The sequence below is a fragment of the Halichoerus grypus genome, chromosome X (assembly GCF_964656455.1).
Source record: "Halichoerus grypus chromosome X, mHalGry1.hap1.1, whole genome shotgun sequence".
NCBI classification, from domain to species: domain Eukaryota; kingdom Metazoa; phylum Chordata; class Mammalia; order Carnivora; family Phocidae; genus Halichoerus; species Halichoerus grypus.
In genome coordinates this window covers 6,802,098-6,818,397 of record NC_135727.1, presented here as the reverse complement: position 1 = coordinate 6,818,397, position 16,300 = coordinate 6,802,098, and the positions used below count along the sequence as shown (strand labels likewise).

General features: G+C 36.5%; 1 protein-coding gene across 10 annotated transcripts in view; it reads left to right on the top strand.

Moving 5' to 3' along the window:
* The window catches only part of FMR1 (fragile X messenger ribonucleoprotein 1), a 38,029-nt gene that overhangs the window by 18,789 nt on the left and 2,940 nt on the right, over window positions 1-16,300 (top strand). For 3 of the 10 annotated variants that reach the window (XM_078064592.1, XM_078064590.1, XM_078064598.1), the window contains exons 8-16: window positions 1,291-1,461; window positions 1,552-1,630; window positions 5,511-5,620; window positions 6,380-6,514; window positions 7,041-7,103; window positions 9,393-9,479; window positions 11,971-12,166; window positions 13,713-13,895; window positions 14,577-14,659. In XM_078064592.1, coding sequence (XP_077920718.1) covers window positions 1,291-1,461; window positions 1,552-1,630; window positions 5,511-5,620; window positions 6,380-6,514; window positions 7,041-7,103; window positions 9,393-9,479; window positions 11,971-12,166; window positions 13,713-13,895; window positions 14,577-14,659 — 1,107 coding nt within the window. Of the gene's footprint in view, window positions 1-1,290; window positions 1,462-1,551; window positions 1,631-5,510; window positions 5,621-6,379; window positions 6,515-7,040; window positions 7,104-9,392; window positions 9,480-11,970; window positions 12,167-12,886; window positions 13,896-14,576; window positions 14,660-16,300 lie in introns of those variants that run through there. The other 7 variants (XM_078064595.1, XM_078064591.1, XM_078064596.1 and 4 more) reach the window with 5 other exon arrangements.

The following is a 16,300-nucleotide window of genomic DNA, read 5'->3' as shown; positions in this document are numbered from 1 at the left end:
TGGTTTCTTTAGCAATTCTCTCATAACTTTTAGGCCAGAACAGCCTCCTTATTTTCATTGTGAGTAGTATGGAAAAAATACTCATGCCTCTTCTTAAACATCTAATTCTTCTTAAATGATCTGTTATACCTTTGACTTACCATTTATCAGTGAATTATCAGTGAAAAGAATAGACCAGGTGAATGAACCAGGATTCAAAAAACAAGACTTCTTGAAAAGTCCTAGGAATATTTGATACATTTTGTTACTCTAATCTACAAAATGGATATTAGACTTTTTAAAATTGTTTACAGTAGTTACACTCATTCCAATTAGCAGGTATGTTGAATACTAGTTTGCATGCCTATCTTTCCTCACTACTAATATTAAAGATATCCACATATTCAGATAAGAAATTTCCATTTTTCAACATGAGCCACTAATATGTTTGGTTTTCATTAATGGCATGCTAGAACTAAACATTAAATTTTGATAATGCTGTTTAAAGAGAGCAATTATCCACAAGTTTGGGGTGTCAAGTGTAACGTAGTTCAGTCATTACTGAATATTTGAAAGAATTCATCATACTTGTGGATCCAGATCACAAGGTCTTGCAGACTCTCATACTAGGTTGCAGGTGCATATGCAAGATAAGTTGTAAATCTTTGGCATTCTATAATCATTTGATTTCATGACTGCACTAACTATTTATGATTTCATTCCTCAGGTTGGGGAGGTGGGGGAAGGAGAGTATTTTAATATCACCACTTCATCAGAGAGATGGGTATCTAGACCACAGTATCTAATGATAAGTTATATAAATGGTGCAGTTTTCAGGGAAAAAAAACTGAAAAAATATGTATATGTACTGATATCCTTTAATAAAAATGAAGTGAATACAATTTTCTGTAAAGATGGTATTTAAAATTTTTTTTTACTTAAATAACATTGAGTCTGTCAGATCCGGTGAGCTGGTTTTTATTTGGGAACCTTTGATCTGCTTCTTAATTATTACATTATTGATGTCCTTGGTTACCTAAAGCAGCCTTGCAAATAGGTTTTCAAAAGTTACCTTGGAAACTTGACAAGAATCCCTTTCTATTAACAAAAATATATCAAATGGTATAGACCTTCAGTAACCTAAAAAGTACTTAGGCTGTGGGAGGTATTTTCTAAAACCTTTTAGTTTACAATTGAAACTAATTTATAGGCCCCTGATATATAGGGTCAAGATAATTTATATGGCTGACCTAAGTACAGTTGTCTTAATAGTTGATAAAGCATATTAATCAGATGTGTGTTTCTCTTCAGAGTTCAAGGCAACTTGCCTCAAGGTTTCATGAACAATTTATCGTACGAGAAGATCTGATGGGTCTGGCAATTGGTACTCATGGTGCTAATATTCAGCAAGCTAGAAAAGTACCTGGGGTCACTGCTATTGATCTAGATGAAGATACCTGCACATTTCATATTTATGGAGAGGTAAATATTTTACTATGTAGTATTTTTCTAAAATAACAGTATTTTATATGGCTCATCTTTTGTCTTAAATCTTTTCCCCTTTGTTGTTAGGATCAGGATGCAGTGAAAAAGGCTAGAAGCTTTCTTGAATTTGCTGAAGATGTCATACAGGTTCCAAGGAACTTAGTTGGTGAGTCAGAAATTACTGTTGACATACACTACAAAAACACCAGTTAGGGAAATAGTTTAGTTAAACCAATAGAATTCCGTGTCCACCCACTTGGGGAGTCATTTAATTGAAGCTTAATCTTTGAAATACGGTCTGTTGTTACAGTATACAGAAAATATTTGATAAATATGATACTCAAAAATTAGAAGGTATACAAAAGATATTATTTTGCTAGTTCAAACCTACTAGTGCCTGGAAGGATAAATTTTGTACAGCCTCTTCAGTGTATATTTTCTATATCTTAAACATTTTTTCAAGGGACGCCTGAGTGGCTCAGTGAGTTAAGCATCCAACTCTTGATTTCAGCTCAGGTCATGATCTCAGGGTTGTGAGATCGAGGCCCCACATCGGGCTCTGTGCTCAGCGGGGAGTCTGCTTCTATCCCCCTCCCTTTGCCCTTTCCCCCACTCACACTTCTGTGCTCACTCACTCTCTCTCTCTAATAAATAAATCTTTAGGGGCACCTGAGTGGTGCAGTCAGTTAAGCATCCAACTCTTGGTTTCAGCTCAGGTGATGACCTCAGAGTTGTGGGCTCTGCACTCTGCAGAGTCTGCTTGGGATTCTCTCCCTCTGCCCTTACCCCTTGTGTATTCTCTCTCTCTCAATAAATAAATAACTCTTTTAAAAAATCAGTCTTAAACCATTTTTTCAAAATGAATGACATTTGAAGGCTTTATAATTTGGAGGATATTGGTATTTATTTGATCTTTCTGATGGGGCTATAAAATGATAGCATTCTGAATTATCTCTGAGTTGAAGATCTGAATGTAGGTTACTTAAATCTAATAAGTTGTAAGGCTAAAAGTAACTCTGAATGTCTCTGGGGCGTTGTGCAACATCAATGGTAATTCTTCATTTTGACTTTGAGTACTATTGTTTCATTACTATCATCATCACAAGTACCAGCAAATACCAGAAACTCTCTACCAATATTCTCAAATGCTGCAGATATTGTTACCAGAACATATCAAAACAAGTTGCAGTTTTGGGTTTTTTTTTTTTAATCAAGAACACTACCTATGTCTTTAATTTATACATAAAATTGGGACCTGCTGCCTATACATTTTTTATTTTCTGAACTTGATATCACAAATGATTATAAAAAGTAATGCATGCCCTTTGGAAAGTTTAAAGGACAAGAAAATAAGGACTTCTGTGCATTTTGTTCCCATAGTTTCAGTCCTGCTTAGCCTGCTTTTATTTTTTGTTGGCATAGAATTAATAAACATCTTCCTATGCCATTAAAAACACTTGGAATACTATTTTTTTCTTGAATAAAATTAGTTTAAGGATAAATACCAGTGAAATTAATGCAGAATTATTCATTCAGCTGTGTTCTACAGACAGCTAAAGAATGTGATGTTATTGAGGTAACTAGGACACAGTTGTGTGTGTAGCACTGTCATTACCTCAGGATAAGTGGGGTTTTGAATGATACTTATTTTCCTTTTATTTACAGTTTGTCAAGCAATTGCATACATTTTATAGTTAGAAAAGTTATTTTAAATTTAGAAATTCTTATATAGCCAGTAGACAGTTTTTTCAATATTATGTGTCGGATTCACTAAAGTTCATTTGGGAGATGGCATGATGCCTCTAGGGGAAAGTTCTTGGGTGTTGGAATTGGAGCTGGATTTAGATTTCAGTCCCTACCTCACTTTTTGGTAGCTATTTGACCTTGTAACTGACTCTGCCCCCTTGAATCTTATTTTCCTTACCTCTAAAAAATGTGAGTAATAGTGTCCACCTCATAGAGTTGCCGTGATAACTAAACAGGGAGATGTAGATAGAAAGGTTTAGATAGATGTACATTACCTAAGCTCTGGACATAGTAGGGGACTCTGTAAATGTTACTTCTCTTTTCTCCTCCTTATTTAGAACAATTCCATCTAGTTCAGTAGAGCAGAATTGTAGTAAGCTGTCATTGGGATTTGGAAATAACCATGTAGTGTAGAATTGCATTATCTGCTGTTAAAAATAGGTTCCACCTCTGGTCATACCTAAAGAGAAGAGGACTCTAGCAGTGACCTTTCACCAGAAAGCCTGCTGAAGTACAATCAGTCTGGGTTTTGTTTTGTTCCTAGTGAGTAAAATAAAACAAGTCTGTTATAGAGATTGTCTACTACAACACTGGGAATGTTGAGAGTTTTCAGAAAGCATTTTTGTATAATAAGAGATTTGGCAAGGCAGATCTTTAGGGAGATGTCTAATTAGTATTGCATGAGTTTTCTTTGAGTCCCACAGTATGATTTATGATCTCTATATTTTTCACAAACTCTCTTTAGCATGTACACGGATGTGTCATTCTTTTCTAAAAATTTGCTTGTTTTTCATCCACTCTGACAGTGAATTGGTTTAATTATTCAGTTAATTATAGTTAACACGTAATACATAGGATAGTTAAGATATTATCAGCAACATGTGCCAAGCTCATTTTTCTTTTTCCTGACTCATTTAGACCTTTGTTAAAATCGCATTAATTCATGAAAATACAGGTGTTACAGATTAAAAACAAACTGTGGGACAACTCCATGTAACTTCTCTCTTCCCCGCACCTCTTTTCATTTGAAGACAAGAGGAGCAGAAATAATTGACAAAAGGACCTACCTATATCAGGAGTCCTGATTTCGTGTCAGTTCTGTTCCCTGACAACTGACCAGTCAAAACAGGTTATAGGGGTGAGTGAGGCTGCCAGACATGGCAAGAGTGCCAGGGTTATGCTGATAGAAGAACCACAAGTTCCTGTTGTGAGGCTTTCCCTGGGTTCTTCTGTAGGATTGACTCAAAGCAAATTCTGACTTCCAAGTTTTTCCCCATCCCTGCCTTAGATGAGACGGTGGGACAAGCACGTGATGGTTGGCTGGTGTAAGGGTGCTTTAGGTACCTTGGGAGGGCACTTAGAAGCCAATGTAATTCACATGTAGACTTCCAGAACCAATAGTTCGTTTATTTGCAGAGTCTTGCTTTACACTAATGCATGATGATGGCTATGAAAGCAGTCATTTCCCAGTTAAAGGATATGATTGAGTTTTATAAAATGAGGGAAAGCATGACTGTTTATTACCGGTATTCGAAGTCTTTGGAGTTTTAACAGATGGTATTGAATAGTAGTTAATCTTGAACTGGTTTTAAGTTTTTTCATTGTGGTTTTGAGATATCTTAAAGTGTGATTTCTTAATCTTTTATTCTGTGACTAATAAAGATTAAGAAGTCACACTTCACATTTTAATATACTGATACAATCTATGAGTGATACACAGGAGTAATATTATGTTAACACATTGGCCTGAAAAATGTGCACTTCTTTTAGATGTATGTACAGCTGCTTAAATCCCTTTTAAACTTAGAATCTATCTTTTATAAATGTGACATATAAAATTCTAAAAATATTTACCATGGGCAAAGAAGCAGGTTTAAATCAGGTACAGACAGAACTAAAATTGTCAAATGAATAAGCGAATGTATTTTCTGTTATCTGTCCTTTTCCTTAATTCCTTTCACAGAACTTTGCAGAAAGAGTGATACATACCACGCACGGTACCAGCAAGTTTCAAGTAGACCCTTTTATGCAAAATAAGAGCCTATCTTTGAGCTTCCTTAAAAATTCAAAATTATCCCATCAGTTACTGAGATTTAAATACCTCTGATACTTGACCAAAGTAGTTTAAACAGTGACAACCTAATAAAACAGAAAGCCAAGTTAACTCTGTCTTTTTGAAAAGAGTTTCTGTTTTGGTTTTGAAATCTTAGTTTTATGTGATAGTTTACAGTGGGGTGTGCTTACTGGTTTGAGATATATGTTTTTAAAACCAAACATGAATTATTCATTTCTTGACTTAGGCAAAGTAATAGGGAAAAATGGAAAACTGATTCAGGAAATTGTGGACAAGTCAGGAGTTGTGAGGGTGAGAATTGAAGCCGAAAATGAGAAAAGTGTTCCACAAGAAGAGGTATGTTATAGTGCATGTGTTTCTGGTTTGTCTGATAAAAGTTTCTTATTGTTTTATTCAACATGTTAATATAGAGGCCTCTGAACTATGCACACGCTGGGAATGTAAAAATTCTGACCATGAGTCATGCCAGTCATTCTCGTAGCTGGAGAGTGACTTGGGACTAGTCATTTGAACGCCTTCAAATCTTATTTCTCAGTCTTTAAAATGGATGGTCATAAATTTTAAAAAGAGTATAAGGCACTTTTCAAATACTACTTAATGTTGCCGACAGAGACCAAGTTGGGACACTAGTTAGGTTTTCTGGCTTTCATCCTTTGTCTTTTTTAGTTTGTGTGTATGTATGTTTATTTTGTGTGCTTAAATTTTTATCTGGGCATAATATCTCTTCCCAGTCATTAAATTTGATAACCCTCACTTTTATCTTCATGAATATATGCTTTTTGGTAGCAACTTTTAAAGTATTTGTGTGGGTTGGGGGAGGTAAGGGTGTACTCTTCTGTACAACGATACTGTTTAAAATAAAATTCCCCCAAATTGCCATAATTTTCACACATTGTCTAGTCCTCTTTTCTTTTAGCTGATGTTAGATCTTTTGGGGGTTTTATTGCATAATATTTGCATTCTCTAATTCTGTCTGCCAAAAATGTTTATAATAATTTATATTCTTAAAATATGATCATTGATACAAAATCGGGGCTAAATACAGTCTTTTAAATTGGTCCTTTTTTCTCTTTTGTGTTTTGTGTTTTTTACAAGGAAATCATGCCACCAAATTCCCTACCTTCCAGTAACTCGAGGGTTGGACCTACTCCCTCTGAAGAAAAAAAACATATAGATATAAAGGAAAACAACACTCATTTTTCTCAGCCTAACAGTACAAAAGTCCAGAGGGTAAGAAATATTTGTCACTTTGAATTATACTAAAAGGAATTTCTTTGACCCAGATGTCACAGTTGGTGTTTTGGGTGTTTTCTCTGGTTAGGCTTATAGTCTACTCATGTTTTTTTTGTTTTTTGTTTTTTGTTTTTTTCTTTGAAATCTGATTGCTGTCTTATGAGAGATTACAAACCAAAGTGATACCTACTTCTCAGTTTACTCACAGTGACAAATATGATGGTATAAACATAAAATATGGGGTTACAATTAATGATCACGTTTTTTCTTTTGAGGGTGGTCTTTCATTTTTTCATGCTGTATCTTGAAATTTTGCAGGTTGTGGTAGCTCAAAAATGTACCTTCTGTTAGATACATTTAGTTTCTACTTAGAACCATATTTTAGAAACTGGTTTTCACTATTTGAACTAACCTAACTGTTTAGATGGGTTTAGAAGTCCTACAATGAAAGTCCTGCGTTCAGGCTTCTGTGTATCATTTGTTATAGTTAATGACATCACTTGCATTCCTTATACTGCTTTAGGTGTTAGTGGTTTCATCAATTGTAGCAGGGGAATCCCAGAAACCTGAACTCAAGGCTTGGCAGGTAGGAAAACATTCCTTGAAAAATACATTTTAATTTTATATTTTAATGTTTATTCCCCTTGTTAAGAAAGACTACAAGTGATCATCAGGGTTGGGGGGTGGTGGAGGAGTGTTTTGGGGTATGTTCATCTATTGCCCTGGGGCGAAAGCTCAAGTTCCTTCCTGTTGCTTATCAGGCCTTTCTTTGATGCTCACCTGTCCAATGTCACATCTTACCATTCCCCCCCTCCCCTTTGCCTTCCAGAGTGGCTTGAACCATACTGAAGTACTTAGAGATCTCTGAACGCTATTATCTCTGTATGCATATGTTTCCTCCACCAGAGTGCTCTTTACCCTCCAACTTCCCCACCTTCCTTTGACCTTACTCCTTGTGCAGCTTGCCTTGTGTACTTGCCACGGGTCTCCTCCCATTTCCCCCTTCTGTGTTCCAGTGTGCTCATCCCTCTCAGTAGCACTTTCTACACAGACATTCACTTGTTAATCTCTTTGGCCACATCATGAGTTCCTTGAAGGCTCAGGGCCCCCTACCTGGCCCACGAGAACTATTTATGGGAAAAATGTTATGGCTTACCAGAGATTAAAAGCAAAAACTGCCATTTTATAAAGAGAAATATAACCACAAGTGGATTGGATATTCCTCTCTGCTGGGCAGCTCAGTTCTTATCCCAGTCAAGGAATCCCTTTCTCCTAGCATTCATATTGAAAGCCACCGTTGTGCTCTTGGCCCTTCTTCATTTTACTATTCTGGTCCCCTAGTGATGTGCTCAAATTAGAGTGGCACTTGGGTACAACAAAAGTTTGGATGTGGGGAAAGAGAAAATGTTTTAAAATTGTTTGGTCCAAAGTGATCAGACTAAATCTATGACATAGGGTTTTAAAGTCTATTTTGGACATACGTGATCTAGAGGGAAGAGTGTAGCATTTCATCATATGACATTTTGGGAAATAATAAGGTTTAACTGCTTTGTAACAATGTCAGTTGGGGAAAAAACAGTCAAAAATGTTTTTGAGAAAAGGAAATCTGATTCACAGGCCTGATTATTTCCATAGTTCATATATTAGTCAATGCAAAAAAAATCCGTATGAAGCCCATGGGTTTTCAGTGGCACCTGACTCTTCAGGTGGTCATTGCTACTAGGAAGCAGTGCCTTGCCTACCAGATAAAGGACATTTTACAAGCATTATTTCCTAGTTGTTCAGTTTTGTTCCCCATCAACAGCCATGTTCATGTAGAAGGGAAAAGAAAAACCCTGTTCCAGCCCCACATTTAAGATGCTGTCTCCTGAATGCAGGCAAGCAAAAGCAGCCCATCAGTAGCCACACCTATCAAATGAATGCTCTTTTTATTTAAAAGAGTGATACTTGCTAAAAGACAGCTTCTTGATTTTTCACACCTAGAAAATTATATCCTCATCAAAGCCACCGTATGGTTTTCTGTAGTCATATGTGAATATCAGTAACCATGTGTATTTCTCTATTAGCAAAATACTGACGTATTCTCGACTTCGAATGTCCTAATTGCCAGCTATTAGTTTGCACAACACCTAGGCTTCCTTAGAACTTGTGACAAGAAATTTTTTTTTTTCTCATTTGTACTGATGGGCTAGAAGTATAAATCTTTTAGTATACACCTTTTTAAAAATCTATCTTTATATTAAAGTAGTACCATAGGGAAAAGATCAAACTTTCCTTCTGATTCAACCTTTTATAATTTTTAGAGTGCATTATTGAAATTTATTGAAATGCTAAATTTTGTGCTCATGGACCTGCCTCTAACCCCCAAACCCCCGCACAGAATAATTAGTGCATTTTAATTTATCCTAATTCTTTTTGTGTTTTGTTTGTACTCTCTTGGTTAGCAAAACGGATTTAGTTTTTACTTCTGTGCCCTAGTATTTAACTTTGAATTTCTCTTTAAAGAATTTGATCTAGATAAAACCTGTAGTGTATGAATAAGAGTACTTTAAAGTATTCGTTTTGTGTATGCATCTCATGTCAGAGCTTGTATAATTTTGAATTACATAATTTGTGATTTTGCCAACATTTAATAGTAGCATTTAAAACATAATCTGGTACACTCAAGGGATTGCTGTATTGATCTGTCGTTATTCACAGTAGATGTGTAAAATATGCCAACTACTTTTGTTTCCATGTATTGATTTATATTTTCAACAAACATTTGTGTACCTACTGTTTGTCAGGCCCTATGCTAGGGATTTAGTTAATTATTTGCATTTTTGTCAGATTAATCCATTATTTTATAGGATTATTGTTGCCATTTATTTTTCAGGGTATGGTACCATTTGTTTTTGTGGGAACAAAGGACAGCATTGCTAATGCCACTGTTCTTCTGGATTATCACCTGAACTATTTAAAGGTGAGAACAAGAAGAACTTTAACTTCTAATCCTTTTGTACTAAAATATAAAAACTCCACAGTCAGTCTTTCAGCAGTGAAGGTTCATTCTAGCCTGTACATTACAATGAATGACAATAGAGCAAATATTCACTTTGTTTTGCTTATTATATTCCTTCTGAAAACACAAGTCCATTTTCTATCATTATAAATTTAAGGACCAATATCCCAGTTCTCAATAAATCCCCCTATTTCCCATTATTTTTCTGTTAAACCCTTACACTCAATGTAGGTATGCCTATACATAGCTTTTTCATCCAGTTGATCCTTTCTAGCCTCTGTGAGTTTTTTCCAGGCCAAATTTTGTGTCTGTTAACACTTGCCTTTGTTTGTCCTTTTTTGTCATTTGAAATCCCAGTGTTTCCTGAAGTCCTCTGTTTAAATGTTTACCCTTTGTATTTTTCTCTATACTTTCTTATACAAAATATAAACAACTTGTGTCTTGTAGATGCTCGTTTTAGTTAGAATTTGTACAGTTATGCCTCCTCTAGATTGCAAACTGGAAATCAGGAACTAGGAGGCTACAAGGTATGGTGGAAAGAGCACTGGATTGGCAGTCCAGCAATTTGCTTCTTGTCTCTCTTCTACCATGAACTAGCTTATGTGACTTTAGGCAAGTCACTTCTCCCTATACTGGATGCTTTTTAAAATTTCTTTTAGCCAAAATATTCTATAATTCAATTAAATAAAATCTTACCCATGTCACTTTTAAAATTTCTTCTTTATATCCATATGCATCAAAATTACAAGTGACTAGTATTAAATAGGAATTTAAAAATAATCCAGCTTTCTATTTTATTTATGATCCTATCTTAATAAGAATATTTTTGCTGATTTCTTGAAAGAAATAAACAATTTTGACTTGGATGCAAATAAGGGGGGAAAAAAGTGCAATAGTTAGGCATTTCATTCTTACAGTGGTCAGTTAATAATTGAAAATGGGAAGGTTTCATCCAGCAAGGTTTGCATGGGTAGGATACCCTGTTGGTTTGCTTATTTATTTTTGTTCTAAAGTGTGTTTTATTTGTAATCTGTTGTATGTGTTTTTCTTCATATTCTTAGCTTAAATAATTATGATGACCTGGAGAGTTAGGGTTGCATTGTAATCAATCCCTTGTTCTTTTGACTAATGTTCTTTTTTTAGATCTTTTTATTTATTCTTCACAATTGAATATCTTTTTTGGTTATCAGCTGTCCTGTTGCCATTCTTTCCATCACCAGATCTTCCCTTGATTGGGCCTGGCATCTCTCACCAAAAGGTGACTGCTTTGCCCCAGTGGGATAACCTGGACTACCATTCTGTTTTGCAAGATAACACCCATTCCATGAGCTATAACTATACTCTTGGAGTAAGCTACTCAGTCTCTCCTTTGCTCAAGTCCTTTGTAAAACAGAAATTCTGGTTCAGAGCACAGATTAAATGTATCTGCCCTTTCTTTTCCAGAAGCTTCCACAACCAAGATTTTAAGAACTTAGCTTAACAGGGGCTTATCCAGTGACTGTCCATGTAGACAGTCCCTATGATGGCCGCTGCTTTACTCAAGACACCCAGTACTATTAGAGTTATGGATCCAGTTCCCTCTTAGCCAGTAAAGGAGATGTTTTATGGGTAGATTGGAAGGACAGGGGTTAGAATTGAGGCTTCATCTGGATTTGACAGAACCCAACATATCAGAAGCACTGTGTGTAAGGGTCTGTCAATGGACCCCAGGTGTATATTTTTGATCAACATTAATACTGTTCGTTGTACTTGTTCTAGCACAGTTGTAGTCTTTAAGAGGTTTCAAGGCATGATGTTAAGATCTAACTTTTTTGGTTAGCTCTTAAGTAGTTCCCCTCCCCCCTTCCCCAACATATAAGGAACAGGAGCATTTTCGGTTCCCTGAAAATAATTTTTCCTTAATGGTATAATCACATCCAAAGACCTACCATAATATATGTTCTTTGAAAGCAAAAGATGACCCAAACTCAGTGCTTCATAAATTAAGATATTAACTGGCAAATATATTTCAATTAAGATTATTTACAGTGTGTGATTTTTTTTTAAGGTTAGCTCGTTAAACCTTAAATGTCATTTACCTGCATTTTAAAGTTGCTTTATTGAATATCCTATCATCAAGAAGCCCCCCAACTAGCATATCTGTGCCTTTACAGATTCTATTGGATAATAGTGCCAAATCAAACAACTTTAAATTCTATTCAGTAGAATTTTAATGCTGAGTATTTTTGTTATATCTCTAATTATGGACATCAGTAATCTGTTATCTGTAGTAATTTTTCTTTTTAAGGAGACCATTCAATTTCCTGATAATTCTGTGTAACAGTGTTTACTATAAATTTAGAACTGAAATTGAAATATTTCCAGTATATTTTTTTATCTGATGAAAAGGAGAAAGGTATTATTAAGTAAAATGTCAAATTATTTTTACTGTTATCTTGTATATTTTAAATAGGAAGTAGACCAGTTGCGTTTGGAGAGATTACAAATTGATGAGCAGTTGCGACAGATTGGAGCTAGTTCTAGACCACCACCAAATCGTACAGATAAGGAAAAAGGCTATGTGACTGATGATGGTCAAGGAATGGGTCGAGGTAGTAGACCTTACAGAAATAGGGGGCACGGCAGACGCGGTCCTGGATATACTTCAGGTACAAACTAAGCATTTTACTCAGTAACTTTATCTGTTCCTAGACTTAATAGCTGCTAATCTCTAATATTCATTAGAACCCCATTATAACGGTTTCTCACTACATGGTTTCCGATTCACAGTGGGTCAAATTGTGTTGCAAGAGACATGTAGAGTTAAAACCTGATGATAACACTTAGAGTTTACAGGGCAGGTGTGAGTTCTGTCCACGTTCTGACTGGGGATAAATCTGCTTAAGCCCTTGTGTGTTGATGACTTTCTTAAGGCCTTTCCTGATTTTATTACTGTATAGCCAAAATTTTTTTCATTTGTGTACTGTGGCTCATTTTTTGTCAGGCATGTGCTGATCATACTTGCTGGATGGACTGTGTAAATCAGGGCTCTGCATCCTATGGCTCATAAGGTGATTTTGAGTGTCATGGCCAAAGTCAGCCCTAGGCACAGTCAAGAAGTAGGCAAAGTTTCTCTTTGCCTTCCCAGCTCTTCTGTCAGTGCTTCTTTCTTCTCTCCCAGTACCTTCCACTGAACACTGTCCCCACCTGCCAGTGCCTACTGTCTTTCTTGCTCAATTGTGTATCTACTATGTAACTTGCTAATGATGGTATAAGGTATAATCCATCTCACAAATATTTGCATTTCAAAAAGGAACTCTTTAAGATGGAAAAGCCTTCAAGATCCACAGGAAAGAAGCTATAATGGTGAAGCTATAATTGGTCATTAGCTCCAACAGAGGAAGAGAGAGAGGTAGTAGAGTTGATATTCTGGAGTGGGGGAGAGAGACACCTACTCCTAAGGCCAACCTTGAACCTAACCCCTAACCCCTCTCCCAACAGTCTGTTCTTTTTGCTGTTGAAGTCCCACCTCACCATGGAGCTCTTTTCCCCACTCCCATCCCCCCTACATCATTAACCCACCCCCTCATGCATAATGAGTTTATCTTAATAATTCCTTTATTAATGATAAATTATTTCAGTGGGAGTGGGAGGGAAGGTTGTGGACCAAGCATCAGGCAAGCATATCCCCTTTCAGCTAAGTTCAATCCCTGATCCCACAAAAGACCCTTCCCTGAGACAGTTGCCATGGTGGCCTTTGCCACCCTCTCAGAGGTGACCAAAATATATGCATTCCCCGCTGTCCCTGGGCCAAACCTTGTTAAAAGGAACTCTCTTTATATAGGTTTGTTTATCAAGGTATTGCATTTAACTGTTGTAGACAACTTTTCCTCCAGAGAGCGCAGATGTTTAAAGGAGCACAGCTGTTTAATGATGTGGCATACTCAGGTTTGAACTTAGATGGCTAATAAAATACCTTTTATTTTTTTTTAATGAGAACCAAAAACGTTTAAAACCAAAATAACCTCAAATATTGTGAAACCCTTCATTTTGAATTTAAGATAATTTGTTTTACAAAATGGAAGGTGATAATACTCTTTGGGCTTATAAATTGGGAAGAGTATTGGATTACCCCTGAAACGTCTCTGGAAGCTTCTGTTAACCTAACTTTTTTTTTAAGTCGGACAATGGTATATAACTTTTAACTCTCGATAGGAACTAATTCTGAAGCATCAAATGCTTCTGAAACAGAATCTGACCACAGAGACGAACTCAGTGATTGGTCATTAGCTCCAACAGAGGAAGAGAGGGAGAACTTTCTACGCAGAGGAGACGGACGACGACGTGGCGGTGGAGGAAGAGGACAGGGAGGAAGAGGACGTGGAGGTGGCTTCAAAGGTACAGAGATGTTCATTTCTTAATAATTAAAGGTGAATTTTAACAATGGAAGTTCTGTGAAACATCTTGGTGATTCAAGGATGTGTTACTAAAACCCCATTTTTCCTGGGGCGCCTGGGTGGCTCAGGCGTTAAGCGTCTGCCTTCGGCTCAGGTCATGATCCCGGGGTCCTGGGATCGAGCCCCGCATCGGGCTCCCTGCTCAGCCGGGAGGCCTGCTTCTCCCTCTCCCACTCCCCCTGCTTGTGTTCCCTCTCTGCTGTCTCTCTCTCTGTGTCAAATAAAATCTTTAAAAAAAAAAACAAAAACATTTTTCCTGTTTTATACTGGTCAGCAGAGGAAAGGCTCAGCAGTAATCAACAGAACATTAATTTTGCCATGGTTTGTGTAGAATATAGGAATAAACACTGATAACTAATTCAGCTTCTTTGGGGATTCTACACATAATGTGATCATTAGCTCAGGTTGACCTGTAACATAGTTGATGCAGAATTATAATGCTTTTGAAATATTTTCTGCTTCTTAGTAGCATGCTATAAGTATTAGGTAACTGGAATCACTAGATTGTTGACTATATTTTAGATTCTGTGGTCTAAATAAATTGAGAATGTGGGAATAAAGAACTTCCAATAAGCATGCCAGAATCAGTTAACTGTTGAACCTTTTAAAAATGACCCTATAGGAAACGACGATCACTCCCGAACAGATAATCGCCCACGTAATCCAAGAGAGGCTAAAGGAAGAACAGCAGATGGATCCCTCCAGGTAAACTGTGTGCCTCTTTACATCTAAATTATTTGAATTACTGTAGTTTGAGACTTACGAGTTTATTTTACTTGATTTTTAAACATGTTCAAAAGTTGCAAAATTGGTACATGCAAAGAAATGTTTTCCTTTCAACATTATAATTGTGTGCAATCTTAGTTCCTCATGACAAATATACAAAGAAAATTTCTCTAGAGACTATGCAGTCTTAAGCATTTGTGAAGACTTTGACAGTCCATTAGGATTTCAATACCACATTGGTGGTTCCCCCCCCAAGTCCCCCAAGAAAAGGGGCATCCTGGAATGTATTGAGAGAGAGACCTGAGTAAACCCTGTGGACCCCTCCTCCCATGAGTTGCAGGGATAGGGTGATCTCTTTGAGTGGAATGTAAGGAAAAGAAGATGTCTACTTCATAGGTAATAATCATGATAGACTGGGCCAATGGTGCTCTCAGCTAGTACGTGCTGAATCAGCCAGCTGTTTGTTTAGAACCAGCCTCTATTCTGAGACCCCGTTTCAGTTGGTCATCACCTATGCTGAACCCATTGTTAAATAATTTTAAAATTACTCCTGAGCATGTGAGACACCATTGCTAAGTGCATTGTGTGTGTGTTATCTCATTGAATCTTACAGCAGCCCCCTGAGGTAAGTAGTTTTATTTTTCTATTCTTTAGGTGAGTAAACTGAAGCTTTTAGAAAGATTCAGTCCTTTGTCTGCAGTCACATAGCATACGGTGGAGTGATATTTGAACCCTGGTGTATGATTCCCAGAACCCATATTCTCCTCTGCTTCTTTAACTCTTAATCCTTAATCCAAGTAGTTAGGGTACCTTATTGACCATGGATTGGTTTAGGACCAACACCCAAGATTAGTGAGATGCTTTTTAAGAGCAGAAACTTCATGACAGAATATTTCATAGGATTCATAGTAGTTGCAAGTAGGTGTTAACTATTGGCAGGTTCTTAAGGAATAGAAAAGACCTTAGATCTAGGTAAAGAGATAAAGAAATGATGTACGTACATGTGCTTTACAGAGATGTAAGGCATTTATCTGCCGGCCTTTTAATTCCCTGCTTAAGGTGACATATTCCAGGAATTTGGCAATCTGATCGTTATCGGTTAAAAGGATGCATAGTCATATTTATAATTAAAATGGGACATCAAATAAAAAGGTTGTGCTTTCTGTAGGAGAATAGATCCAAGTCAAAGCACTAAACCCTTGACAGCCAAACATTTAGAACACACACTGAGACCCAGCACTTGAACACACTTTGAAATTAGAGCAAACCATTTTGAGATCTATATAGCTTTTGTATTTCAAGCAGATCAGTATATGTAGTTGTTTTAAGCCCATTGGTCAATATTATCTTCCTTTTATACAGCATCTGGAATTATTAGCAGTGTTTTAAGTGTTCCGTGTTGACACTTAAACTATTGTATGAATCTTAGGATACTATTTTCTGAATTACATTCATCTTTACACATGTCTTGGGATTCCAGTCCTTCCACACATTAGTGTTGTTGAATTTCCCTATATCAGTATTATTCTTCAGACAGAGTTCAAGTTGTATGATCATCTGACTTGCCTTACTGAAAATACAAGCTTTAAGAAAGCAACGCTCAAATTTTTCTGCTGTAAG